We start from the raw sequence: 27071 nt of genomic DNA, 5'->3' as shown, positions 1-27071 counted from the left end.
AATAACAACAATAGATAGTGAAATCAGAAGAAGAAGAACAATAACAACAAAAGCAACTAGAAGTAGAAGAACAACAACAACAATGGATAATGAAAATATTAAGAAGAAACATCAGAAAATCATCATCATTATCGTCAAGAACCAAAAAAAAAAGAACTCAGATGTAGAACTCAAAACTCAAAAAAATAAGAAAATCATCATCATCATCGTCAAAACTCAGAACCATTAAAACTTAGAACTAAAATTCTTCCTCTTTCATTAACAAAACTCATGCAATTACAATAATAAAAAATTCCTAAATTCATCTTCAATTATAAGAACCAAAAATCCATAAATATAATTACCGAAAATTCCTCTGAAAATCCTTGTTGCAAATTTCGCACACGACCACAACCACCACCACCACCTCTTCGACGACGACGAACACAAGAGCGCAGGCCAGACGAGGGCGAGGGCCAGATGAGAGTGCGCGCTGCGAGGTCGAGGTGTGGCGAGATGAGGACGACGGCGAGGGTGACAAGGAGGAGCAGAAACGGCGAACGATGAGGAGCAGGAGCGGCGGCGACGAGGAGCAACGGCGATGAAGAACAGCGGCGATAGCCCTTCTCCTTCTCCCTTTTCTTCCCCAAACCAAACACCCCCTGTGATATCCTTCCCCCTTCTCCTGTAACCCATTTTTTTTCTTTTTTTTAGTTAGGAGTATTTTCGGAATAAAAATTAAAATTTTGGTAAAAAGGATGATTTTAAAACTAAGTTAAACATTAGGGACCATTTTGTAAACAAAAAAAGGCTAGGGACAAAAAAAAATTTCAGCTCCTACCTTAGGGACCAAAATCGTACTCAACCCAAAAATATAAGATGAGGTATATGTTATTCAAAGTGAATAGCGTACCTTTCACGTAGTTAAAATTTTGTACTGATTTTGTGGTAACTGCCCCTGAATATATCCAAATGATTCTATTATAGCCGAAATTCTCTCTAATTGAAGATCAGTCACCTTTATTATCTCAATTGGATTCTAATTTATAGGTACAATTAGGTCGAGTTATAGCTAATGGATCAAGAGGTAAATTTGGGACGAGTTATAGCTAATAGATCAATGGGTAAATTTGGGTCGAGGTATATGTTTCATTAGCCGAGTTATAAGTAATGGATCAAGATTTGTTCTTTGAGTAATAGGTGGCAATTACCTAGTAATACAGAATGGACTAGACTGTAACGGCCGAGTTTGAGGTATAACGAGCGAGTTATGTATTGGTAATTTGTGAGTCATAAAAATCCTAACGTCTTGACCTAATATCCGAATTATAGCTTGTAGCCGCTGAGTTATAATGACCAGATCACAGCCCTTAAACTTGATCTATTTATTTTTAATAGAAGCAGGTTAAGCTTTTATGAAAATTGAGTTATAAACTCGACAGGATACAGAAGAGATGCGGTTGTGTTATAATTCGGAAATATGAAGATTAGCCCCCAAGATCAACTTGATAATCTTAAAAATAAAATTGGATAAGCTTGTCATTGGGAAATGTGTTGCTTATTTCATATTTTTTAACGAACTTATAAGTGATTGTTTGTTGGACTGACGCCAATTTATAGGTTTCGGTTTGCTTTGACTGATTCAAACTTATAATTATTAGTTTGTTTGAAGTGATTCCGACTTATAGGAGTCGATTTGTTTGGATTGTTTCGACTTATAGTTGCTGATTTGTTACATTGATTCCGACTTATGGTTGCCGGTTTGTTGGATTGGTTCCAAAATATAGTTATCAGTTTGTTGGATTGATTCTGACTTATAACTGTCGGTTTGTTTTTGTATGCCGACTTTAATATTGGTTTGCCATAATTTGTGTAAAGCGTAGGAAAAACAGTAGCCGAACTAAATGCATAAATAAAAATAAAGAATGATGAAGTTAAAATAATATACTATTTATTGAGGATTACTCTTTTAACATAGAAGGTATAGGATGAAGTGCCTCATTAAAACCCCTCCAAGTAAAATTTGATGTAGAAAAAATATTGTGAGTGAGAAAAAGAGTACATCTTTGAGTCATAGTTCTTTTTCTAGTAGTGCTTGAAGAGTATAAGTCCCTTACCGATCAATTTGTTGATTCAAAAAGGTCCTTTTGGTAGTCTTCTTTTGATTGAGTTAGTTTATTGATCCGCCAAGCTTGTCTAAGTATTTCTATTTTCATCTGTCCAACTGTTTTTTTTTTTTTTTCAGAATTCTGCTAAAGTCTTTGGCTTGGCGACAGTAATAGTCTTGTGGCACTTGTTAGGGTGAAGACCACTCTTAAGAGCATGGAGGTGGACGTCAAGAGTGAGGTGTCTCCATTGCTATCTTATTGAACCTTATCATGTAGTCATGGAGACTTTCGTGTTGACCTTGTTTGATTGTGCTAAGGTAGTCAGAATCATGAACATAGATCTTGTATGCTGCAAAATTGTTAGTAAAGAGGTCAGTCAATTCCTGAAAAGTAGAGATAGAACCTGCAGGGTAAAGATGAAAATCAGAATAAAGTAGCACCATCTAAAAAAGTGAGGAAAGAATGACATAATATTAGGTCAGAAGCACCGTTAATAAAAAACATCATTGAGTGGAACTTAGTGACATGTATGTTCGGGTCTCCAATCCCCTCGTATGACTTTAGAGTGGTTGGTAGCTAGGGTGAAGTTCTTCGGCATCTAGAATTTCATGATTTCCTCGAAAAAAGGGTTTATACATCTTTTCAGCGCCTTTGAATGTGTCAATTCTACCAGAGTATGAGTTCCTAACACATGCTCGTCATCATTATGAGCATTCTTGCGATCTTTCTTGCTATTCAGGTTCTTTTACTGTTGTGTTAACAACTCAGTTAACCTCTGTACCTCGGTCTTGAGCACAGAATTCTTAGTTAATAACTCGGCTTTAGTTGGTGGAGGAAGAGGTGGAGTCTGCTCATGAGCCATTTATTATAACCTGTAAAATAGGGTAAATAATCGGGTAGAAAAATGGTAGTTGAGTTAAGTAAACTCAGCTCCACGGTGGGCGCCAAAAGTTCTACACAGTAATTTGAGCTGATGTATAACTCTTTTTAGTGCCGAGGTATAACTCCTTCTTTCATTTATATGGAATTTTCTGTCCTAAGAGCACAGACGTCGAGCTATACTTCAGTCGTCGAGGAACACCGAAAGAGGTTGGGACCTGCAAAAAGACTCCAACGCTCAAGTAAGAAAAACTGAAAAAGTATAAGATGAGGTATATATTATTCAGAGTGAATAGCGTACCTTTCAAGTAGTTAGGATTTTGTATTTATAGAGATGTTGTGTTATAGGTGGTTACTCAGCAAGCCTAGTATTATGGAGCTGTTAAGGATGTCAGCCTGATTTTGTAGTAACTGCTCCTAAACATATTCAAATGATTCTATTATAACCGAAATTCTCTCTAATTATTGAATATAAGTCACCTTTATTATCTCACTTAGATTCTAATTTATAGGTATAATTAGGTCAAACTATAGCTAACGGATCAAGAGGTAAATTTGGATTGAGTTATAAATAATAAATCAATGGGTAAATTTGGGCTAAGGTATAGGTTTTATTAGCTGAGTTATAGCTAATGGATTAAGAATTGTTCTCTGAGTAATAGGTGGCTGTTATCGAATAATACGAAATGGACCAGACTGTAACGGCCAAATTTAAAGTATAAGACTTTTATTATTATACTATTTAATCTATTTACAAATCATCTTACATACAAGTTTCAGTTTGTGTTTAATTTCTCCAAATTATTTTTTTTTTTTGTAATTTCTCAAAATTGTTTTTTCTTTCTCATTTTTCATTTGCACATATTAATTTGGTTTTGTCAACTAATATTTTGTTGTTTCAAATTATAAAATGATATTAGTTCTCCCTTTTAATTTATATTTAAATTTATATTTGAACTATATTCTCTTATTATGTTTCTTTTTTTATACTTTTAAATTTTATATTTTTTATTACTATAGCCATACATATATAAAAAGCATACACATGGCTTTTTCAATATTATTTTCTTATATATTTTCTTTTATTATATTCTAATTATGTCATATAATTTAATAATAATACTAATATAGGTATTTGTCTTATTCAATTCATAATACCCCTATTTATATGGTAACATGGTTGTTTTTATTAATTATATACGAAATTTTAAAATAAATTTATATATTTTTAATAATTATTAAAGAATATTCATATAAAAATAAATAAAATATGTTCATAATAATGTAAAAATATCAAGGATTGTTTCTGCAATATATTTGGATGCAACAAATCAACAATACACAGAAAGATTGTTTATATAATATATTTGAATGCAACAATACACAGTTCATAGGTACAACAAATTAATTATTGTTAATTTTTTTTTTTAAGAGATACATTTAGTTTCCATCAATTTTCAAAGTTGATATATATAAAACAGCTTTTGGAGAATATGTTATCTTCCTCTGAAATCATGTGGAGTTGTGTACGAATTGAATCATTACCACCAACCATTATTGAGGACTTGCTCTATCTCTTTTGGATTCGGTTGTTAGAAAAATATCATATCTTGATGACAACTTTCACACAAGTGGGTTGTTTCAACAGCTCAAATGCTTGTTCTATATCTGTTAATTGAACCTCGTGGGTGAATAGTTCTTGAAGAGGGAATTCCTGAAAAATGGCAATAAATGACCCATTCATCATAATTTTGAGACATTAACATTACTATTAATAAAACATGTGCAAGATATAACTAATCTGTTATGTATGTGGACTGAGAATATACCTGTTTAATGCATTTGTCAGCTATGATGGGTAGGTCTGATATGGATTTTAACCCACCAAATATTGATCCTTTCAAAGTTCTTCCAAAAAGAATAGAAAACAGACCAAATGATACAAAAGGTTCAGTTCCTACACCAAGTGTTATTGTTTTACCTGATCCCTATACATGAGAAAGTTATAATTACTTAATTAGATTCACTTGCAATTTTTCAAGGACTATATAATAGATTTAATTCAATTTTATAAGGATGAACTTCTTGAAAAATGAAACTAACCACTTTTGTAGCTTCTAATGATTCAGTAAGCAAAGGGCCAACTCCAGTGCACTCAAATGAAAAATCCACACCAAGTCCATCACTCAATTCTTTAACCAATTCTGAAGGAGATTTATCAGAATTACTTGAATTTATAAAGTGAGTCATTCCAAAAGCTTCACCTTTTTCTCTCTTCATATCATTTATGTCAATCCCTATTATCTTAGTTGCCCCCAACATTTTTGCTGCACTTATAGCCTGCATTACAAGGAAATTCATTATTAATAAAAACTGAAGGCTAAAAACTATAATCATATACCAATTACAAAGATAATCATACCCCTAATCCAACAGCACCAAGACCAAAGACAGCAACACTTGATCCACTTTCAACCTTGGCTTCCTTCCATGCAGCTCCATAGCCAGTTGAGAACCCACATGATATGAAACTGGCATGAGCGGGATTAATGCTTGGATCAACCTTAACAAGGTAGTTAACATCGATAACCGTGTACTCGGACCACGTGGCACAGCTCGAAGGGTGGTATAGCCTCTGGCCTCTGCAGGACATCCTTGAAGTGTTATCTGGCATCAAGCCAGTTAGGCTCAAAGGATATGTCATGCACAAATTTGATTTTCCTGAAATGCAATTCTCACATTCTTTGCACTCTCCTACAAATATTGGAATCACCATATCACCTCCTTTCAAACTCTTTACTTCATCCCCAACACTTTCTACAACCCTGCAGTTATTGATGCTTTTCATTATGCATGGATCATTCAAAGAATCTCCCAACAAGTTCCTTTAGCATGATTTAAGTTCATGAGATATTTATGGAAAGGAATTGAAAGGTATAAGGTAATTTTGCATATTTGTGAAAGGAAGTATTTATTTTCAATTCAACAAGAGTATCCTGAATGAAAATATAGACATACTACACTTAATGTCCTTAGTATTTTTAGTAGCAAGAAAGTTGGATAAATTTTGTCATAAGAAATAGAATTAGATAAAAAAAAATTAGATGAAGTTTTACCTATTTCTATATGAATCCAATTACGTCTACACTTTTTATAGTAAATATTATAAAAAAATGTGACTTGTACACAAAAATAATAAGACACTAAATCAGTTATCATATATTTAAGATACCATATATATTTATAGAGTAATGAATTTTTTGTATACATATACATGGTCAAAATAATATTTTGATATATCAGTATTTTCTTAATAACCAACACTCGTTCTCTTTAATTTGATGATGAAAAACTAATCTTCTCTATATAGATTTATGTTTGAGTCTCTGTATTTCTTTGATGAGACAATTACCAAATACAGTCTAGAGTGTATATTCCTTACCCAACTCCTTCGTGTCCAAGTGCTAGAGGATAAAAATTAAACTGCAAATTTGTTAGCATTAAAGTACCATTAGTGGAAGAAAGATGAGGAAAAACATAAAAGTTAGTTCCATAGAGAAGAAAACAAAAACAGTATTAAAAAGAGTATTAACCATAGGAGTTCCTTGAATGCTTGAAATATCAGTGTGGCAGATGCTAGAACAAAGCATCTTAAGTCGAACTTCAGTTGCTTTTGGTGGATCAACTTGAATCTCTTCAATCTTCACACCCTCTCCAACCTTCCAACATACTGCAGCTGAAATTTCCATACCATGATATATTCTTATGTATTTAATCATATCTAATATGAACAAAGTTGCATGAAAATGCAATGTAATGTGCATATGCTTAAATGGTTAATTATTTCATACCTTTGCATGTAATAACTTGAGAAGTGCTTGTCATATTGTAAGTGCAATAATTCAATTCCTACTTGAAGGTCGAAGTTATAATTTGGACTTTGAAGTAACTGAAAAGAAAAAAGGAGGTGCTGTTGTAGAGTGCTTTGTTCTGTATTCCCTTTTATAGGCAAGAAAATTAGTACTTTATGGTATTTAATAAGAAAAGATAAATTATTGAAGTAGATGTGAACTAATAAATAGTTGATTGAAGTAGTTGATACAAATTCATAATCCTTAATTTTGAATTCAAATCCTAAACATAAAATAATTGGAATTAAAAATGTTATATATTCATTGGGACAGAATAATAATGTAACTGATTAAAAAATTTTAGTTAACATATTTGATTGTTGGAATTTATCACATGCTGCAACTACGTGTCATAGTTCATGAGAAACTTGAGGTGCTGACTTTGACCTTTTAACTTGATATCTTTTAATTCCCCTATCAATATTTTAGTGTCTGCTTAATGAGTTACTGATTAGGACATGAGTAGAGTACTGAGTAATGGGTTAAAACTTTAGCATCACCGATGCATTAAAAAATATTATGAGAGAGATATTTCAATCTAATCTAAAACTTATTTGCCTTTTTGCCGGATATTACTATTTTTTTTTTTATTAAAGATAGGAGACTTGAACCCGCAACCTCTTAATTGAGTATAGAAAGATTATGACATTTGAGCTATTACTCATTGGCGCCGGATATTACTATTTTACTGAACCTTATTCACATAATTTGATTTATCCACTTATACATGTATAAATTTGAGGAACTAGAGAAGGATAATGTATGTGACACCAAACATAAAACGTACACGTTTTCCTTTATATATAATTATATATTGTATCAAACCAACCATGCCACTACATGTTCACATTAAAATCCAACTATCAATAGTTATTATAAATGAAAATATGTACGTATTAGTATTTTATAAGAAAAGAACAAATCAGACCTCTTTATAAAAAGAACAATTTATCTCGATAACCTTTAAAATAATAAAAATTTATTAAAAATTAAAGTTTCTAATTTAAAATTTTTCATGGGCTAATTTGAGACTTTAGTCGCTTATTTATAAAGGTCAACACCATTGCCTAATGCTTATAGGGATAGCCCAACCGACTGAGTTGAACTGCGAAAATAATGAAATAAAAAACAATTGGATGAAAATAATTTGCATTATATATATATAATTCTAAGTGAAATAGAACTTCATATAATTAAAACTAAAAATAAATAATAAAAATATTTTGAATAATTTACATTGAACAAAAATTACCTGTCCTTTTAGAGTTAATATAGATATAGCATAAATAATATCATTAATTATAAAATAGGTTCTTTCCTTTTCTCATTAAAAAAACATTAAAATGGATCGACTTATCAAGTTTTTAAAAATAAAAATTGGGTTGGACTAACATTTTAAGTTAGTCAATCTAGATAAATCCATTAAATCAGTACAATAAAATCTACCTATTTTGACAAGACGGTGAACGAACTTTTTGAACCAAAAACTTTTATTTTACAAAAAAAAGGTGAATGCTATACATATATATAAGATTTAAAAATTAGGATTTTTAAATTTTTTTCATTTTTTTTGCTATTTTTATTTATGTTTTCTATTTTCTATTATTTATTTTATATATATATATATATATATATATATATATATATATATACACCATAGCTTATTGCTTCTTATTTTTTTAATCAGAAATTATGTTTTTATTTTTGTATTATATTCTGTTGTAAATATTGTTATTATTTTAAAATTATCTGTTATTTAAAAATTAAATTAAAATTGATATTGTTTATCCTTTGCATTAATTTGAGAATAGATATTATGGTAAAAAATTTAAAAGAATATTATGAAAAAATTTGCTGTAATATGAATAACTTTTATTTGTATTTGAATTATAGTTAGATTTTTATTTATTATTTTTTATTAGATTAATTTTAATTAATTTTACTAGTTATAAAAAAAAGGTTTCTACTGATTTATCATAAAACAAGGCAGACTAACATTTTAGATTCGTTTTAGATGGACATTAACACGATATGACTAATAAGTAATAATCCAATTTGACGCTCTTATAGTCTTATAAAAGGATATGTAAAATTTGCTTACAATATAAAATTTTTTAGAAAATATATATATATATATATATATATATATATATATATATATATTGGACATTGATTCCTATGCACTCAAATATAAATTATATAATTCTTTTTCATCATGTTAACAAAGAGAGAAAAGCAAAAATACAGAAAGAATTGGTTTTATAACTTTGACTGAATTATTATAAGTTACTTAGAACAATAATAACTCTCATATCTTGATGACAACTTTCACACAATTGGGCTGTTTCAAAAGCTCAAATGCTTGATTTATATCTGCCAATTGAACCTCATGAGTGTATAATTCTTCAAGAGGAAATTCCTGTGAAGTAATAATTATGAGATACTTATACCAGCACAAAAACATATGCATCAAATACAAGTACATACTATATACCTTTTTTTTTTAAGCATACATACTATATGCTATAAAGTTAGATGTGTTGAGAAATTAGAATACCCTTTTGTGGCATTTGTCAGCTATAATGGAAAGGTCTGAATTTGCTTTTAACCCTCCAAAGATAGAACCTTTCAAAGTCTTGCCTTTAAGGATTGAAGCAAAACCAAATGGCTCAATTGGTTCAGTTGGTGCACCAATTACAATTGTTTTACCTGTTCCCTATACATACACAAGTTAAAAATTAGGAACACACAATAATGTTCTTAGATTAGGAATAATTTTGTACACATTATTGCTGTGATCATGTAATGATTAAATAAGGAAAGAAAAATCAAATGGCTGAACTCAACTCACCACTTTTGTGGCTTGTAGGGACTCAATAATCAAATGGCTGATTCCAGTGCACTCAAAAGAATAATCCACACCCATTCTTCCATCACTCAATTCTTTCACCAATTCTGATGGAGGCATATCAGAATCACTAGGATTTATAAAGTGAGTCATTCCAAAAATTTCTCCTTTTTCTCTTTTCATATCATTTTTGTCAATCCCTATTATCTTAGTTGCTCCCATCATTTTTGCTCCGCTGATGGCCTGTAATACAAGGTCAAATGTACTTTAACACTTTGCCCTCTGAACTTTACATAGTAAATTTTAAAATGTTCAATTTAATGCATTGAAATTGCCCAACAATACAAGAAAAAAGCCTCTTTTGCAACAAAACTACACCTTATACTATATGAATATAAAGTGCAGATGTAATGCAAAAGTGTATTTGATGCATACCCCCAATCCAACAGCGCCAAGACCAAAAACAGCAACACTTGATCCACTTTCAACCTTAGCTTCCTTCCAAGCAGCACCATAACCAGTTGAAAAGCCACATGAGATGAAACTGGCATGTGCTAGGTCAATGCTTGGATCAACTTTAAAAGCATAGTTGGCATCAACAACCATGTACTCTGACCAAGTGGCACAACTGAAAATATGGTGAAGCCTTTTGCCTTTGCAGGACAACCTTGAAGTGTTGTCTCTCATCAATCCATTCAGCATTAAAGGGTTTGTCATGCACAAATTGGATTTTCCTGAAATGCAAATCTCACATTGTTTGCACTCTCCTATGAACGTTGGAATCACCATATCCCCTTCTTTTAGATTTTTCACTTCCTCTCCAACACTCTCTACAACACTGCACTTCATGTGGTTAACTATCAAATGATATCTATAGTACACATATTCAGACTCTAATAGACACAATAAATTTAGATCTAAGAACCACAGATTTGGAGAAATTAATTACCCGACTCCTTCATGTCCAACAGCAAGAGGATACTTCACCTGCAAATTAAAATTGGCAGAAACAGAATACAAATAAAGAAAGATAATTAAGAAAACAGACTTAGAGACTGAAAAACATGGGATTAAGAAAGAGCATTAACTACTGGGGATCCTCTAATTCTTTTGATATCAGTGTGGCAGATGCTGGAACAAAGCATCTTAACTCGAATTTCAGTTGATTTTGGTGGATCAACTTCAATCTCTTCTAATCTTACAGCCTCTCCACCTCCCCAGCACACTACTCCTGCAATATCCAAACCAACACATATACATACTATAACTAAAATTTAATACAACATGATATAATAATAATGTTTGATTGATGATATATACCTTTGCAGGTAATAACTTGTGAAGTGGTAGCCATTTTAATTAAAACTTGAAGCTGTAATCTGGAATATCATGAAATGAGAAGAGGAGCAAGTAAGCTTCTGTATTGTTTTAAAATTTTCAGAAATTAAAACTTATAATTCATTCAATCATTTAGTTTGGTTAAATTTTAATTATTTAAATGTGTTGGTAAGGTAAATTTGTTTTTTAAAAGGTCACAAACATGTGGATAAGCTAACAGCAAAAAGATAAAGTTTTATATATCTACTTTTTCATATTTTTATCACTTGGTATAATATCATGAGCTTGCGACAAATACACGATGACAAAAATGGGGAAAACAAGAAATTAGGATCTCCACAAATTCAGAAGAACCTCTGAAACATGGCAAAAAAATCTTGGTGGAATATCAATACAAAAGCTCCCTATATATATTTTTCTTATCACATGAATTCCACACTTCAACTCAGTGGCAAGGCCAATATCATCACCGAAAGCTGCAGCATGACCTTCTCTATTCTCATCTACAGATAACAAATCTTCCCCAGTTTATTGCAAAGTGATGATATCATATTCATCATAAAACAAATTTTCGTCAAGTGAATTTTTAAAAAAAAAAATATTTTATTGTGAATGACCATATTATTTTAAAAAATAAAGAGAAAAATAAAGATCAATTTTTATCTGAATTATTTTGTACATCTTCTAAATATTTATTCAAATGTTACCTCAAAAATCGAATCAAATAGATAAGCTGTTTTTTTTTTTTTGTGACTAAATAGAAAAGAAAGAAAAAAAAAGAGGCAAAACCAAATTAATTAGCTAGGTTCATATCTAAATCTATTAAATGTTGAAACTTACTCCATGGTTGGCTCCAATTCGAGTGAATGTCCGCGCCAGAAGCAGCTGCTTTAGCCATACAATCTGCAATACTATTTGCATTCCTCTGAATTAAAAGAATAGAAACTCTCCAATTCCAATTCATAACCTCCTGTATATGCTTTGCCAAATTCCATTCCGGAATATCTTTACCAAGCATTCTTTGGTTTACCAAAAAAAGAGCTTCTATAAACAGTCTGTTTCATAAATAACCTCACGAAATTCACTCTCCCAAGCAAGAAGTAAACATCTCCAAATTGCATACAATTCAACAAAAAGAACACTGCACACTTCAACTTTTCCAGTGCAACCTTTCAACCAACATCCATCAGGATTGCGAATGATACAACCAAAACCAGCATAGCCAAAAGGAGCAAAACAACTAGCATCACAATTCAATTTAACAAAATGAGCTGGAGGTGGAACCAATGCAAACAAAGCGAATGAGGAGACAAAGATTGATGCATAGCAAAAATAGTGTGAAACTCCCTTACTGAACTACGAATCAAACTCACCACTTTACTAGCACTCCAAGAATAATCTATATTAAATAAGTCATGATTCCTGCTTCTCCAAATCCACCAGATGGTCGAAAAGAAAAGAAAAACATCTCCACTCCTTGCACCTCTGTAGAGCCAATCACGTAAATCCGAGTTATCTGAATACAAGCCTAAAAAGTTCTAGACCTCCTTGGCACTAGGGTACTCCCGAAGACAATGAAGAATGGATTCAGAACCATTCTGACACCGATGACAGGTGTTAGATAAAGCTAAGCCACAACCCAAACGAAACTCTGCCGTAGGAATAGCATTATGAAGACTGAGCCAAATCAAGAACTTGTACTTCTCAGGAATATGCAGTCGCCATACCCACAACCAATTATCATGCTCATTCCAGTCAAACTTTCTTTTGGCTAGCCAACTGTACCCACTCCTAACTGAGTAGAGTCTCGAAGATGCCACATCCCACGACCAACCCGAACTCTCTCCAACATTCAAATCCGGATTATAAGCATTCAAACGCCGTTTGACATCTTCTGGAATGATAGAGAAAATATCATGAAGATTCCATTGACCATCTTTCCAAACGTCTCTAATAGTTAAATCAGAGTCAGATATATGTACAAAAGAGACATCTTGAGCAATTGGGCCCTCAATACTCCAATTGTCAAACAAAAAAGATTGATCAAGTGACCCAACGCACCAAGAGAATGCATCCTTAAGAGCACCAAAAGCCTTTGAGATACTCTTCCATACATAAGAAGCGTTGCAAGGGGCAGGGTAATCTAAAACTCCCTCATTCCTCAGGTACTTCGCCCTCAATAGAGCAACCCAAGGCTTGTCCTGACAATGAAAAAGTTGCCAAACTAATTTACCAAGTAAAGATATATTAACACACGCAGGATCTCTAACACCTAGGCCACCAAAATTCTTTGGAGTGATCACGGTCCTCCAATTAACAAGAGAAAGACCTCTACCATCAACTTGACCCTTCCAAAGGAACTGTCTCATCATAAAAGACAATTTATCGCAAACCCAATTTGAAAAAAAAGATACCTGCATATGATAGACAGGAATGGATGTTGCAACAGAATTGATCAGGCAAAGTCTCTCTGCTTTATTTAGAAGCCTTCATTTCCAGTTAGCTAATCTTCCCCTCACCTTTTCAATCACCGAATGAAAAGAAGCCCTACTGGTACGAGAATGATTAAGGTTAACTCCAAGATATCTTCCTAAGTCCAAAGCAAAACGTATTGAAGATTCACTTTCATGCCAGATGCTTTGCAAAAAATGTTAAGAGAATGCATGACCATTTGGACCTGACTCTTTGTAACCTGACAGAAAAGTAAGAGATCACCTGCAAACATCAAATGAGAAAATTTTGGGCCACCACTAGTGACAGAAACTGGTTTCCACATACCCTCGACCACCATATGAGATATATAGCAAGCAAGTCTTTCCATACAAAGCACAAATAAGTAAAGAGACATTGGATCGCCCTGTTTAAGCCCCCTTCTAGGAGCAAAACTATCCAATCTATTCCCATTCCACATAATAGAAAGAGATGATTCACGAACACAATTCATAATCAAATTAACAGTGATGATAGAAAAACCAAAAGCAATGAGAGTACTCTCCAAAAACCTCCAATCCACCCTATCATAAGATTTTTCAAGATCAATTTTTTAAAAGCAAGAGTACCTTTCTTGAATTTTGTGTGCTTCATGAAATTCAGAATTTCTTGCGCCACAATAATATTATCAGGAGCACCACGACCCAGAATAAAACCTCCTTGTAAAGGACTAACAATATCTAGAAGAAAAGGCCGAAGTCGATTAGCCAATACTTTTGTGATAATTTTATAAACAACATTACACAAGCTAATAGGCCTGAAATCCTTCATAAAGGTAGGGTTATCAATTTTAGGAATAAGCACAATCAGAATTTCCATGATGCTAGGATTTAAGTATTCTCCCAAAAAAGCGCTCCGGACAATATTCCAAATCTCAATGCCTACTATCTCCCAATATTCTTTAAAAAAAAAGGGATAAGTATTGTTTTGATCCCTAACGTTGAGGGTCAGAATCGAAATCGTCCCCAATGTAATTTCCGATTTAGAATCATCCTTAACGTTTTTTTTTTTCGTATTAAAATCATCCTTTTAATTTTTTTGGATAAAAATACCCTCACCACTACCAGCACAATTACCTCCTCAACCACCATCAATACCAACACCAACACCACCACCACAACCAGCACCAACACCAGCACCATCATCACAACCAACACCATCACCAACACCACCACCACCAACACCAAAAATACCAAACAACAGCAACAACACCAAACAACACCAAACCAAAAAGCAGAAATAGAAAGCAAGAAAACAGAAAGCAAGAAAGCAGAAGCAAGATGCAGAAGCAGAAAGCAATGCAGATGAGGCGGCGAGGCGGCGATGTTGCGAGGCAGTGGCAGTGACTCGCATCTCCTCTCTCCCTCGCGATACCCAACGGCGACGGCGACGACGGCTCCAAGATTCGCCGCCGCCGCCGTCCCCTTCCCCCTCCCCCTCCCCCTCTCCCTTTCCCTCCCCTCCCCCTTCGTATACCCTTTTCAGCCCCCCCCCACCCCGCGGCCGCCCCCCAAACGCGTTTTCTTTTATTTTTTTAAATTTTATAATCTTTTTATTAAAGTAGGGGTAGTTTAGGAATAAATTAAAAAAAATTATTAGAAAGGACGATTTTAAAATGAAATGCAACGTTAAGGACAATTTTAAGTCAAAAATTACATCAAGGACGGTTTCGATTCTGACCCTCAACGTTAAGGATCAAAACAGTACTTATCCCTTAAAAAAATAAGCTTGAAAGCCATATGGACCAGGAGACTTAAAATGGCTCATACTGAATACTGCTGACTTGACTTCCGCAAAAGAGACAGGGTCAATTAACCTAGCACAAGCCTCGGTGCTTAGAGTCGGCATCGGAACATCTCCTAAACAATCAACCTCAACCTCTTCCGTTGTACCAAAGAGATTCTTGTAAAACGAGAGGACTTCTTCTGGGAGAATATCTGGATCAGTAGACCAAGACCCATCTCTAACATATAATCCATGTACTCTATTATGGTTTCTACGCACCAAAGTCCGAAGATGAAAAAATTTAGTGTTTCTATCCCCATACTTGACCCACACTACTCTATAGATTTTTGGTACCAAAAAAGTTCCTCTTACAATAAAAATCTATTGTAATCTTCTCTCAATTCAGCTTCTTCAATTCTCAAAGACAAATTGTTTGCTAAATAAAAAAATTTATTTGTCATTTATAAAAAATATAATATTTATTAATTATTTTTATCATATTTTTAAATTATTCAAAAATTATTTTGTTGATAATATCTTTTAAAATTTTTTTTTGTCGCAGTCTGAATCTTGGGGATATCAATTGATAATTAAGTCAACTTTATATCATGTAATTGATTTTCCTTAGATGGTCATATTGCATTAGTGAAACAACAATGAAAACAATTTCCCTTCAAAATCAACTAACTGCACACAATCATTATTCTTTATGGAAAAATCTAGGGAACCAGCAATTTTGTTAAATTCTGACCAGCATATAACCAGCAAAGAAAAGTAAATCATTAGATGAAATCTCACACCAATCTCACACCATTAAAACCATCATTGGTGGTTATTTGATGACTACAAATCACAAAAGTTACTAGCCCCTAGCATTCCTCATTCTTTATTATTTGTATGAAAATTGGACTACAAAGTTTCAACGGTTACGAGTTCAACTTCAATAATCAATCAATAATCAATAATTACAAATAAAGCTGGCATAACGTATTTGATTTGTTATGCAATGTGACGTTCACGTGTGAACATCTTATATCTCCACAGGACTTAGAACCAACAATTATTGATGAATTACCTCTAATAATAATAATAATAATAATAATAATATCACATCTTGATGACAATTTTCACACAGTTGGGCTGTTTCAACAACTCAAATGCTTCGTTTACATCTTCCAATTGGACCTCATGGGTGTGTAATTCTTCAAGAGGAAACTCCTGCAATATGGTAAAATAGTTAAGACATATATAGCTTTCTTAAGTCAGAATCTCAAGAGCCATGCTTGAACATAATTATAAAATATTTTAATGTATAAAAAATGTTTAACAATGTTTGCTGATATATTATTCATCTACTATTTTTTTTTTTTACCAAAGATAGGAGACTCGAACCCGCAATCTCTTAATTGAATATGGGGAGACTATGCCATTTGAGCTATTACTCATTGGCTATTATTCATCTACTATTACATAGGATATAGATTGCAATTATACTAATAGATGAATAGATCCCCATAAAATTTTATAATAATCATGTTCAAATTGTTAGAAAGATAATAATCTAAAATTATACACTTATGAGAATACCTGCTTGAGGCACTTGTCAGCTATAATAGAAAGATCTGAAATGGCTTTAAGCCCTCCAAAAATAGAACCTTTCAAAGTTCTGCCAAAAAGAAGTGAAAATTGACCAAGAGGCACAGTAGCTTCATTTCCTGCTCCAATTGATATTGCCTTGCCACTTCCCTATATACACACATAACAAGTAATTAATTAAGAATATAAATGTATATATAGACTATAGTTTGATATGTATGTATCTACAATTTCATAAAACCAAATAAATGAAGTGGTTGAAAAAATTGAAAGTATGTAACTAACCATTTTTGTGGCTTCTAAGCATTCAGTGAGCAAAGGGGCAACTCCAGTGCACTCAAATGAATAATCCACACCAAATCCATCACTCAATTCTTTCACCAATGTTGAAGGAGATTTATCAGAATCATTTGGATTTATAAAGTGAGTCATTCCAAATGCTTCTCCTTTTTCTCTCTTCAAGTTATTTGTGTCAATTCCTATTATCTTTCTTGCCCCCAACATTTTTGCTCCACTTATAGCCTTCGCAACAAAATCATAATCAAATCTCATAACTAAGAATCAAACTAAGTAGCGACATAATTTCATAGAGTCATTCGGTTAAAAGAAATTTATATAATAACTACTTTTTCACATTGACTACTTAAATGGTCATTCAAAAAAACAGATATAATTGCATGACAGTGTAAAACTCAGTGCGTTAAAATTAAACTCTTATTATTAGTAGACAAAGAAATTAAAGTAATTTGCTAGTTATGAATATTTGATGCATACCCCTAATCCAACAGCACCAAGACCAAAAACAACAACACTTGATCCACTTTCAACTTTGGCTTCTCTCCATGCAGCTCCATAGCCAGTTGAGAATCCACATGAGATGAAGCTGGCATGAGCTGGATTAATGATTGGATCAACCTTAATAAGGTAGTTAACATCGATAACCGTGTACTCGGACCACGTGGCGAAAGTTAAACAGTAATATAAGCTGTTGCCTTTGCAGGACAATCTTGAAGTGTTATCTGGCATCAAGGCACTCATCCTCATAGGATATGTTAAGCACAAGTTTGATTTTCCTGAAATGCAATTCTCACATTCTTGGCACTCTCCTATGTATGTTGGAATCACCATATCCCCTTCTTTTAGATTTGTCACTCCATCTCCAACTGATTCCACAACCCTGCAGTAATAATATATTAATGGCTTTTTTAGAATCTCTTATTATTTCTTATTATAACCATTTGTATCTTTCATCTTAAATTTTTTTTTAAAAAATGACTTCATATTAAGATTCTTGTTAAATTCCAAAGAGAAATAAAAAGTTTATACGAATTTTACATAAATCTAAAAAAGAGACTTTTACATAAAAAAATGTATTCGAAATATAATTATTTTTGTGTCTATCTTTCACTTTCCGTCTAAATTTTTAGAATAAGTAATTTTATTGTGACGATGCATATACAGAACATACCCAACTCCTTCGTGACCAAGAGCTATTGGATAACGAAACTGCAAATGAATTCAAATCAAAATATATATATTAAGATGTAGTAATTTATAGAGATTAAACAAATAAGGTAGGAATAATAAAGAATGAAGGCATGGAATTGATGAAAAGAGTGAAAATACAAATGGTAATAATCCTTGAATGGTGGTGATATCAGTGTGGCAGATGCTAGCACAAATCATCTTGACTCGAACTTCATTTGCTTTTGGTGGATCAACTTGTATCTCTTCTAATCTCACAGCTTCACCAGCACCCCAACAAACAGCACCTGCAATATCCAATGCATGTTTGTTAATTATTAAGAATAACATGAAAAAATTAAAGGTGTTAGAGGAGATGCTTAGTGATTGTAATACCTTTGCATGTAATAACCTTTGAAGTGTTTGTCATTATTGTTATTGCTGGAAGGTGTAATGTTAGACTCTGATAGTTTATTATTGTTATTGCTGCAGCCTCTTTTTATAGCACTTAAATAATACTAAAATTAAAAAAAATAAAAAGGAGTAATGGATCATATATTTGACTTGAATTTTAATCTTTTATGTGTTTTTTAAAATTTGGATTTAGTAAACGGATGGGTCGCCACTCCATTTTTCATTTTTGTGTCGGTTGACCTATATAAAAATGATATTATGCATTGATTTATTTATGGATTCTAACTTTTGGAATAAATCAGGCAAGATCTAATAACAATCCATATCAACATAGATTAAATGATATAAAAACAAAAAATAAATTAATTTACAAAAATTTAAAAGACTAATTTGAATACTAATCCCAAACTAACTTGGAAAAAAAAACACATATATATCTCCTCCTTCTTCCTTTATATCTGATCTATATAGCCTATTTCATTCATAACGGCTTCATTGCACCCAAAAGCCAAGGACTCCTACTTGCTTTCTTTGTTAAACTCCCTCTACCTCATATATTTCACATCTTTTCCATTAATTCATCCCATTATATCTTTATTGTCTATTACCACCACCAACTCTTCTTTCACATTCACATCCTCAAGCAAAAATTGCATTGTAGCCATTTTTTCAAGCTTCCTAGTAATGTCTCACTTATAGATTTTTCTTCTAACACTTCTTAAAAAAAATTTTGGAACTCAACCATTTTTAGTATTTTTTGTTATTTTCTAAATTTTATTAATTTATATACACAAATTTTAAAAAATATAAATACAAATGATATTAATTTATATATACAATTTTTAATAAATATAAATATAAATTATATATTTTTTTATATGCAAAATTTTTATAAATATAAATATAAATTATTATTGCACTATTGGTTAAGTACTAACAAAAAAATGATACTTGTCTCTCATATAGCATTGCTTCCCCCTCTCTTTCTTGTCTCTCTCTCCTCGCCGAACCATGTGATATTAATTTCTAGGTAAACCCCGGCAAGGTAGCAACATATAATTTATTCAGACACATATGACCAGACCAGCACAACCACCACATTTACTATTCACAATTAATGTCATGATCACAATTTCTTCGGATTAAAACCTTTAGTGTCACCTTTAGAAAAATTATTTTTAGTAGTCTTTTACTTTGTTGTTGGTGCTAATAAAATTATTCGTTAATATATTTACTAACAATTAGATATTAATCATTTTATATTTTGTCGCTAAAAAATTTTAGCGACATTTATATAATTGTCAGTAAAAACTGTTTTATTGGCTATAAAAAATATATGCCATTGTAACGTATATTAATAATGACAAATATATAATTGTTACAAAAATATAAGTTAAATAAGATTAAGTTTGTTTGGGTACTATTTTTGAAAAAGATTTTTTTAAATGATATTTTTTTAAAAAATTTTAAGTAAAAGTGATTTTATGTTTGGATATCTTGTGTAAAAACATCTTTTTATCTATTATGTTTGAATAAAATAAGATAAAAGTATTTTTGTGTTCATTTATGATATAAAAAATATTTTTTAAGAAAAAAATATCTTTTAAAAAAAATGTAAATTGTAATTTTTTAATGTTTTTACTTTTATTATTAGAAATTTGTCAAACACACTAAAAAATAAAAAATAAAATTTTTATTGAAAAGTAATTTTTTTCCGAACAAGCACATTATTGTTATTAAAAATAATTTTTCTTGTAGTGTGTATATAATGAATCACAATTATTATCATTATTATTGGACTCGAACTCGAATTTTCTGTTGAAAAAGAATAAAGACTTGTTCAACAATGAAGCAGCAGCAAGTTGTAGGTAGCTAAGGCTGCTAACCCGATTTTTATTAATAGATGAAAACTCCATGTGAAATTGTGAAAAGCGGCTAACGACTTTTATTTATTAATAAATGAAGACTCCATGTGAAAAGCTTTTAATCAACATCAACAATGCTATATAGAACAAATAAAATTTCCGGTTCGAATTATTGATAGTTAAGGCAGAAGATATATGTTAATTTTTATTGGTATACCAATCTTTTATTTTTGTATTATATTGAGAACTGGGATAATTATTAAAGATAGACAAACAAGTAATGATCATATCCCTAACATTATCTTATTAATTTCTAAATTATATTGTTATTACAGAACTGTCTTCTTTTTCCTATTACTGGATTTTCTATGTCATTGCATGACAAACTTCTTATTTACATTAAGAATGCTGCCATGTTTGAATTATTTATAAAATACGACGGAGACTTTGATTTACGCTTCCTTTTTAGACTCTTGAGTCTTCACTTCCATTCATTCTTACCCATGAGATTATCGGTTGAAGATGTATTTTAAAAGAATAAAAATAAGGCTAGCTCTTCGAAGGTTTTTTTTTTTTCCTGGTAATAAATTAATTAGAAACTTAAAATATGCAAATATTTTGAATAAAAATTGGTTACACGTTTATTTTAAATAGATTTATATAAATCAAATCAAATAAATTTTATTTAAATATTTATATGTAAATTGAATCAACCTAATTTAATTTACTATGCACAGAATTTACGTACATAATAAATATATATAAATTAAAATAAAAATTTTATTATAATAAAAAATTTTATACTTTTATTTTAATAAATATATTAAAAATTAAAATTTATATTTTTTATATAAAACAAATTTTTTATTTTTACTTTTAATACTAAAAATAAAAAGTATACGAACAAAAATAAAACATATATTTTTTATAATAAATATACAGAAATAAATTCTCGTTGAAATAAAAATTATATGTATTATCTTTGTTCGTATATTTTTTTGGTCGTATATTTTATAAGCCTATAACGAAGGTTGATAGCCATTAATTAATGGAGATAATAATTAACATAGCACTAAGGTAGCGTTTGTTTTCGGGAACAAGACACGAAAATATGGACAATACTTATTTAAAAAGTGTTTGGAAGCAGAGACATGGACAGTAGACATATTGTTTTCGAGACAGTTTTTTATACTTTTGTGTCCACTCTTTCACGAAGGACAATGATAGACACGGGATTTGGAAGAGTGGATACGGACAATTTTATAAATTTGTTTTCCTTTTTTCCACTATTACCCCTTTTTATTTTTCTTATTGCGTTGTTCAGAGATACTTTTTTCTTCCTGTTCTTCCTCTATCTCTTTCTTTTACAGATACTCTCTCCTTTCTGTAGAATTTTTTATTGGGGATAGATAATTCTTTTTTTTTATCGTTTTACTTCAATACCATTTTAATCTTATATTATATTATTTGTTTTGTAATAAAAATAATAACAAAAATAATTAATCTTAAAACTTTTGAAAGATAAATATTAGCAAAAGTAAAATTAATCTTTTAAAATGCTAAAAAATAATTTATAAATTGTAATTGATTTTATATAATTTAAAGAAAAATCAATTTTTTATAAAAAAAATCAGTTTTTAGATAAAAAAAATTAGTTTTTTTAAATAAAAATAAATTTTTATATACAAAAACTAATTATTTTTTCATGTAAAAATGATTTTTTTTAAATTAATTTTTTATTTAAAATTAATTTAGCTTATTAACTTAAACAAATTTTTTTATTAATCAAACTCAAATTTATTTTTTTTTGTTAATCTTAATCATATGTATTCCTACATATTAATAATAAATTTTAAAATAAAATAATTATATTTATAAATTTTATTTTAATATAAATACTAATATATTTTTTTATTAAAATTTTTTGCCTCTTCAAATATTTTTTTTAAGTTCCGTCTGTACTCCTACGTACTCTCATTTTTTATTAAATTAATTTGTATTGATGTAGAAAATTTAGAATTACAGGACTATTTTAGTCATTTCATATAATATTTTAGTCTTGTCCATGTGTATCCAAATATAATACTAGACATTACATTAGTATCTTATCCATCATATCCAAACACAATACACAAAAGATAATTTTTAATGTCTCTATCCTATTGTCTCCATTTCAATATCATGTTCTGTCCTGTCTCTAAAAACAAATACAGCCTAAAAGTCTACATTTCTCTATCCAACAATCCTTGAAACCAATAATATGATCACTTGATGTCTCATTTTTTCTATTGTTCAACTATATTACTTTATCAAAAGTAATTTTTGCTTCCTTTTTATCAAAGCGTCCACCATGCAATCAATACATAACTAACATGTGTAGCGGTTAGTTAGGATAGTTTAATTAGTTGTGACGCAAGCAGTGGGTTAATTTTGTAAATTACAGTTTTTCAAAAAATATATTTTTTTATTTTTCTAGTACTTTTACTTTTACTATTAAAAATTTGTCAAACATATTCGCTATTATCTTGATAAAAAAAAAAGATATTTTTTTATTGAAAAAATATCTTTTTTTATTTGTTAGCATGGTTGACAAATTTGTAGTAGTAAAAGTAAAAGCACTATAAAAAAAATATCTTTTTTGAGAAGCTGTAATTTACATTTTTTTTTTAAGATTCTTTTTCTTTAAAAAAAAGATATTTTTCATATAATAAATAAACAAAAAAGTACTTTTATATTGTTATACCCAAACATATTGTATGAAATACCTAAACATAAAATTACTTTTACTTTTTCATAAGATCTTTTAAAAAATGATAATTCGAAAAAAGATCTTTTTTTTTTAAAAATAAGTCCTAAAAAAGGATCTTTTTTCAATAAAAAAAATCTTTTTTTATCAAAATAATAACACCCAAACAAGCTTATGATCAATGTAAGAAATTTTTAAAAAAAATGTTGAATAATATACTATTAAATTCATAAAATATTTGAGAAATAACGTTTAAAAAACATAGAAATGTAAATAACCAATTAGTCGATTCTTCCTTTTTTTTTGTGTCCGGATCTATTTGATTATTATATTTATAAATTATAAAATAAGTTTGTAGCAAGAGGTCATCTTCACATTGCTTATTTAATTTTACTCTTTTTTTTTTAATTTTAAAATATCCTTTCCAAATACACCACTTTACTAGATATAACCATTCTTTTTTGTAGTTTCTATTTGCCATTTTTCGTTTATATTAAAACCAAATTATTATTACTTTCATTATTATTTAAATCATTCAAGTAAAAATATTAAGTACTATTCAATTCCTACTTAAAAAAAAAGGAAAAAATATTTTTTTTTAAGATTGAAAAAACACTAAGTTTTTTTTAATAATATTCATATGTAGTAGGGAATTTTTTTTTTCGGCCCTAGGTAGGGATGGATTTTCAGTTGGGCTAACTTACTAAAAATATTAAATACTTTCCTAAAATAAGCGTACAAGTGCACGATCAATAATTAAAAAGAAGAAAAAACTGAATTTGTAGTAGGGATGAATTCTGAGTTGGGCCAACCCACCAACTAATTCGTAATTGGGATGCATTGTAGTATGGATCTAAATTGATTCATGAGAGAGACTATAACAAACCAAAATGAAAGAAACAAAGTAGTTATCATAAGCTTATCCAATTCTTACTTTCTTAGGTATAGAGATTTATTTGTAATGTTATTCCATTATTGAAGAACTTGACCAATATTAGTTCTATTAGCAACGTTAATTTATAGTTGCATAATAATAAAATTGAGTTTTGTTTTTTTAGAAACAAGTAAATAAATGGTTTAGAGTAATTAAAAACATAAGTAGAGTTGACGATGATAATCATAAAGGCGGAAATTTATAGAAATATTTTAATGTAATTTCTATTACATATATATTAAAATGCAAGAAACGCTTTTTCTATATGAGAATAAGAGTAAGGAGGGCTTTCTTTCTTTTATTGATCTTGTTAAGTGTAAGGGTAACTTTTTTATCGTTTAATATTTTTTTATTTGTATTTTTTTGATCTTATATTCTTACTTAAAAAATGTAGTTAGACATTCAGATGTCTTTTAAACTAAATCTCTAATTAAGTCGCAATGCATTTTTTCTTTGTAAGTGTATATGCGTTATTGGTTTTTTTTTTTTATTATTATCCTTTTTTTTTTTTGCTTACTTCTTTTTTTAATGTGGTTCGCTCTAACATTGCCTCCTCCTCCTTTTTAGTTCTTGTTGTTTTTCTTTCACCACTGTTTAGTCTTTTCTTCTCTTCTTTTTTTTTCTCTTTATCTTTTTTTTTTTCATGTTTGATGGACTTATATTAATTTGATTGAACTTGTTACTAAAAATGTTTGTGCATATAGCATCACCAAAAAATATATAATAAAAAATTATACTTTAATTATATCAATTAAAAAAATCATTTTTTTTTGAATAAAATGGAGATGAAAATGAAAAGAGATATCAAAATGGGATTAGATGTGAGATGAAATCATGGAATTTTTTCTCCCCATATAATTCAATTTTGCTAAGGAGACAATGAAAACTATAAATAATGTAAATAATGCGTTGCAAATTTAATCCAAATACATATAAAAAATAAAAAACACTTTATAAATGATCTAAATAAAAAAAATTCATTCAATAATTTCAAAAAAATAACCATTCTAAACTCTAATTTATTAAAGCATTTCACTCCAATATCTTCTTTCCCAACTGCTGTCACCCCACACACTTCGTCACTGGCGTCGCTCACCCATTGTGAAAATAACCATCAATTTAAGGATAAAAATAATCATTCGCATATCTAATAAATTGAACATCTAACATATTTTAATTATATATAACTAAACACAATCTAATCAAAATAATTATCCACATATAACAATTAAAATAACCATCATCATACCTACTAAAATAACCATCTTAAACTGGCCATTGAATTAATATTAAATGATTGAGAAGTATTGAATGCACAGGATCTCTCCATGTGAACCAGGTGACCCGCATTCTTTATGCCTTTCAAATATTATCTTGTTTTTCACCTTTCTGTATGTCATGTCATGTACATACATGTTACCACATTTTTTCAATCTCCAGCTAAATGAAAACATGAAATTTATGGAAGGGTTAGGAGAATGAGAAACGAATAAAGAAGATTACTTGAGAAAAAGTTGGAATGTTACCATGTCACATCCGGCAGCAACAACTTGGACGATGGGATGAATAGATTGATGTCTCCATTGATGATTCACTCTCCAACGATTTTTACCAGAAATTATAGTGCCTCAGAACGATAAACTGGCACAATGCAGCAGCAACTCCACGAGAGGATTGTGCAACACCGCAACAACGCCACCAGGAGAGAGCGGTGCGAAAACAGTGGCAGTAGCATTGGGCTGAGCGTCGTATGGCGAGGTGCGTCGGGCTGACCTGCGGAGGTGGAGGCGAGAGGATGCGGCGGCATTGGGATGGCCGACGGAGAGTGCAGCGGCGCGAGGTGAAGATTGAAGAAGATGACAGCGAATTTTAGACGTGTATTGAAAGTTATAATAAGATTAAAAATAACCGTATGTAGTGTAAATAGATTTAAATACTAATCATAATTTTTAAAATTTTGAAATTTAAAATTAAATATTAATTAATAATCTAATTTTTATTTTTAATTTTACCTTTCTTTTTAAATCAATAGTATACATTCACAATTAGCATTGTTTCCCATACTTTCTCCCACATTGTCATCCCTAAACACAATCACTCTTGTAATTCTCAAAATTTTCATACATTAAAAAAATTATTTTTTTGAATAAAATGAAGATGAAAAATTAAAAAAAATATTTTTTGAATAAAATGAAGATGAAAATGAAAAAAAAAATATTAAAATGGGATTAGACGTGGGGATGAAATCATGGAATTCCTCCTCCCCATATTATTCAATTCCGCTACGGAGACAATGAAAAATCTAAATAATGTGAATAATACGTTAAAAATTTAATCCAAATACATATAAAAAATAAAAAACACTCCACAAATGACCTAAATAAAAAAAATCTATTTAGATATTTCAAAAAAAATAACCATTATAAACCCTAATTTATTAAAGCATTTCACTTCAATATCCTCTTCTTTTCTAACTGGCAGTCACCCCTACACACGTCATCACTGGCGTCGCTCACTCATTGTGAAAATAACCATCCATTTAAGGATAAAAATAATCATTCGCATATCTAATAAATTGAACATCTAACATATTTTAATTATATATAACTAAACACAATTTAATCAAAATAATCATCTGTTCTTGTTAGTGTGATGGCTTATAACTTAGCTAGGAAAGCAGTTGAAATCGAAGCGTAGACTAAAAAGAACATGAGGAGGGGTGGAGCTAGGTTTATGCAGCCACATCCAAAGGATCTGAGGGTCTGGAATAGAGA

The 27071-nt window shown here is 30.3% G+C and overlaps 3 protein-coding genes across 6 annotated transcripts; all 3 read right to left on the bottom strand.

The window, feature by feature from the left end:
* Positions 1 to 4341: 4341 nt before the first annotated feature.
* On the bottom strand, positions 4342 to 6930 carry LOC107629624 (8-hydroxygeraniol oxidoreductase). Of its 2 annotated transcripts, none has more exons than XM_016332449.3 (7): positions 6818 to 6930; positions 6560 to 6702; positions 6409 to 6449; positions 5389 to 5791; positions 5070 to 5306; positions 4796 to 4954; positions 4342 to 4680 (listed from the first exon to the last, which is right to left on the bottom strand). In XM_016332449.3, the coding sequence occupies exons 1-7, from the start codon at positions 6849 to 6851 to the stop codon at positions 4570 to 4572; spliced, it is 1128 nt and encodes a 375-aa protein (XP_016187935.1). In that variant the 5' UTR covers positions 6852 to 6930; the 3' UTR covers positions 4342 to 4569. The 2 variants fall into 2 exon arrangements, with proteins under 2 accessions (XP_016187935.1, XP_088365552.1); XM_088509426.1 differs by having other exon boundaries at positions 6560 to 6696.
* A 2138-nt stretch (positions 6931 to 9068) lies between these two features.
* LOC107629619 (CYP enzymes assisting alcohol dehydrogenase) lies at positions 9069 to 11634 on the bottom strand. Of its 3 annotated transcripts, none has more exons than XM_016332442.3 (8): positions 11418 to 11634; positions 11046 to 11104; positions 10814 to 10956; positions 10675 to 10712; positions 10161 to 10563; positions 9729 to 9968; positions 9435 to 9593; positions 9069 to 9296 (listed from the first exon to the last, which is right to left on the bottom strand). In XM_016332442.3, the coding sequence occupies exons 1-8, from the start codon at positions 11426 to 11428 to the stop codon at positions 9186 to 9188; spliced, it is 1164 nt and encodes a 387-aa protein (XP_016187928.1). In that variant the 5' UTR covers positions 11429 to 11634; the 3' UTR covers positions 9069 to 9185. The 3 variants fall into 3 exon arrangements, with proteins under 3 accessions (XP_016187928.1, XP_016187930.1, XP_016187929.1); XM_016332444.3 differs by having other exon boundaries at positions 11534 to 11552; XM_016332443.3 differs by lacking the exon at positions 11418 to 11634 and adding an exon at positions 11311 to 11363.
* Positions 11635 to 16188: 4554 nt separating this feature from the next.
* LOC107629623 (CYP enzymes assisting alcohol dehydrogenase) lies at positions 16189 to 18876 on the bottom strand. The gene is made up of 7 exons (XM_016332448.3): positions 18735 to 18876; positions 18501 to 18646; positions 18343 to 18380; positions 17649 to 18051; positions 17160 to 17396; positions 16866 to 17024; positions 16189 to 16496 (listed from the first exon to the last, which is right to left on the bottom strand). Exons 1-7 carry the CDS (start codon positions 18766 to 18768, stop codon positions 16386 to 16388), a joined length of 1128 nt encoding a protein of 375 aa, XP_016187934.1. The 5' UTR covers positions 18769 to 18876; the 3' UTR covers positions 16189 to 16385.
* Between the last annotated feature and the right edge of the window lie 8195 nt (positions 18877 to 27071).

Source organism: Arachis ipaensis, chromosome B3 (genome assembly GCF_059453495.1).
Source record: "Arachis ipaensis isolate K30076 ecotype BB chromosome B3, ASM5945349v1, whole genome shotgun sequence".
Lineage (NCBI taxonomy): Eukaryota > Viridiplantae > Streptophyta > Magnoliopsida > Fabales > Fabaceae > Arachis > Arachis ipaensis.
This window is presented reverse-complemented; position numbering and strand designations above follow the sequence as displayed.

Bases quoted from the DNA above. Each gene is read 5' to 3' on its own strand.
- LOC107629623 (XM_016332448.3), bottom strand. From the start codon at position 18,768: ATGACAAACACTTCAAAGGTTATTACATGCAAAG. The intron at 18,052-18,342 runs GTATGTTCTGTA...TTATTACTGCAG, and splicing joins CTTGGTCACGAAGGAGTTGG to GGTTGTGGAATCAGTTGGAG. The intron at 16,497-16,865 runs GTATTCTCATAA...ACCATATTGCAG, and splicing joins CTGACAAGTGCCTCAAGCAG to GAGTTTCCTCTTGAAGAATT.
- LOC107629624 (XM_016332449.3), bottom strand. From the start codon at position 6,851: ATGACAAGCACTTCTCAAGTTATTACATGCAAAG. The intron at 6,703-6,817 runs GTATGAAATAAT...TGGAAATTTCAG, and splicing joins TCAAGTTATTACATGCAAAG to CTGCAGTATGTTGGAAGGTT. The intron at 5,792-6,408 runs GTAAGGAATATA...CAATAACTGCAG, and splicing joins CTTGGACACGAAGGAGTTGG to GGTTGTAGAAAGTGTTGGGG.
- LOC107629619 (XM_016332442.3), bottom strand. The intron at 10,957-11,045 runs GTATATATCATC...TGGATATTGCAG, and splicing joins ACAAGTTATTACCTGCAAAG to GAGTAGTGTGCTGGGGAGGT. The intron at 10,564-10,674 runs GTAATTAATTTC...CATGAAGTGCAG, and splicing joins GTTGGACATGAAGGAGTCGG to TGTTGTAGAGAGTGTTGGAG.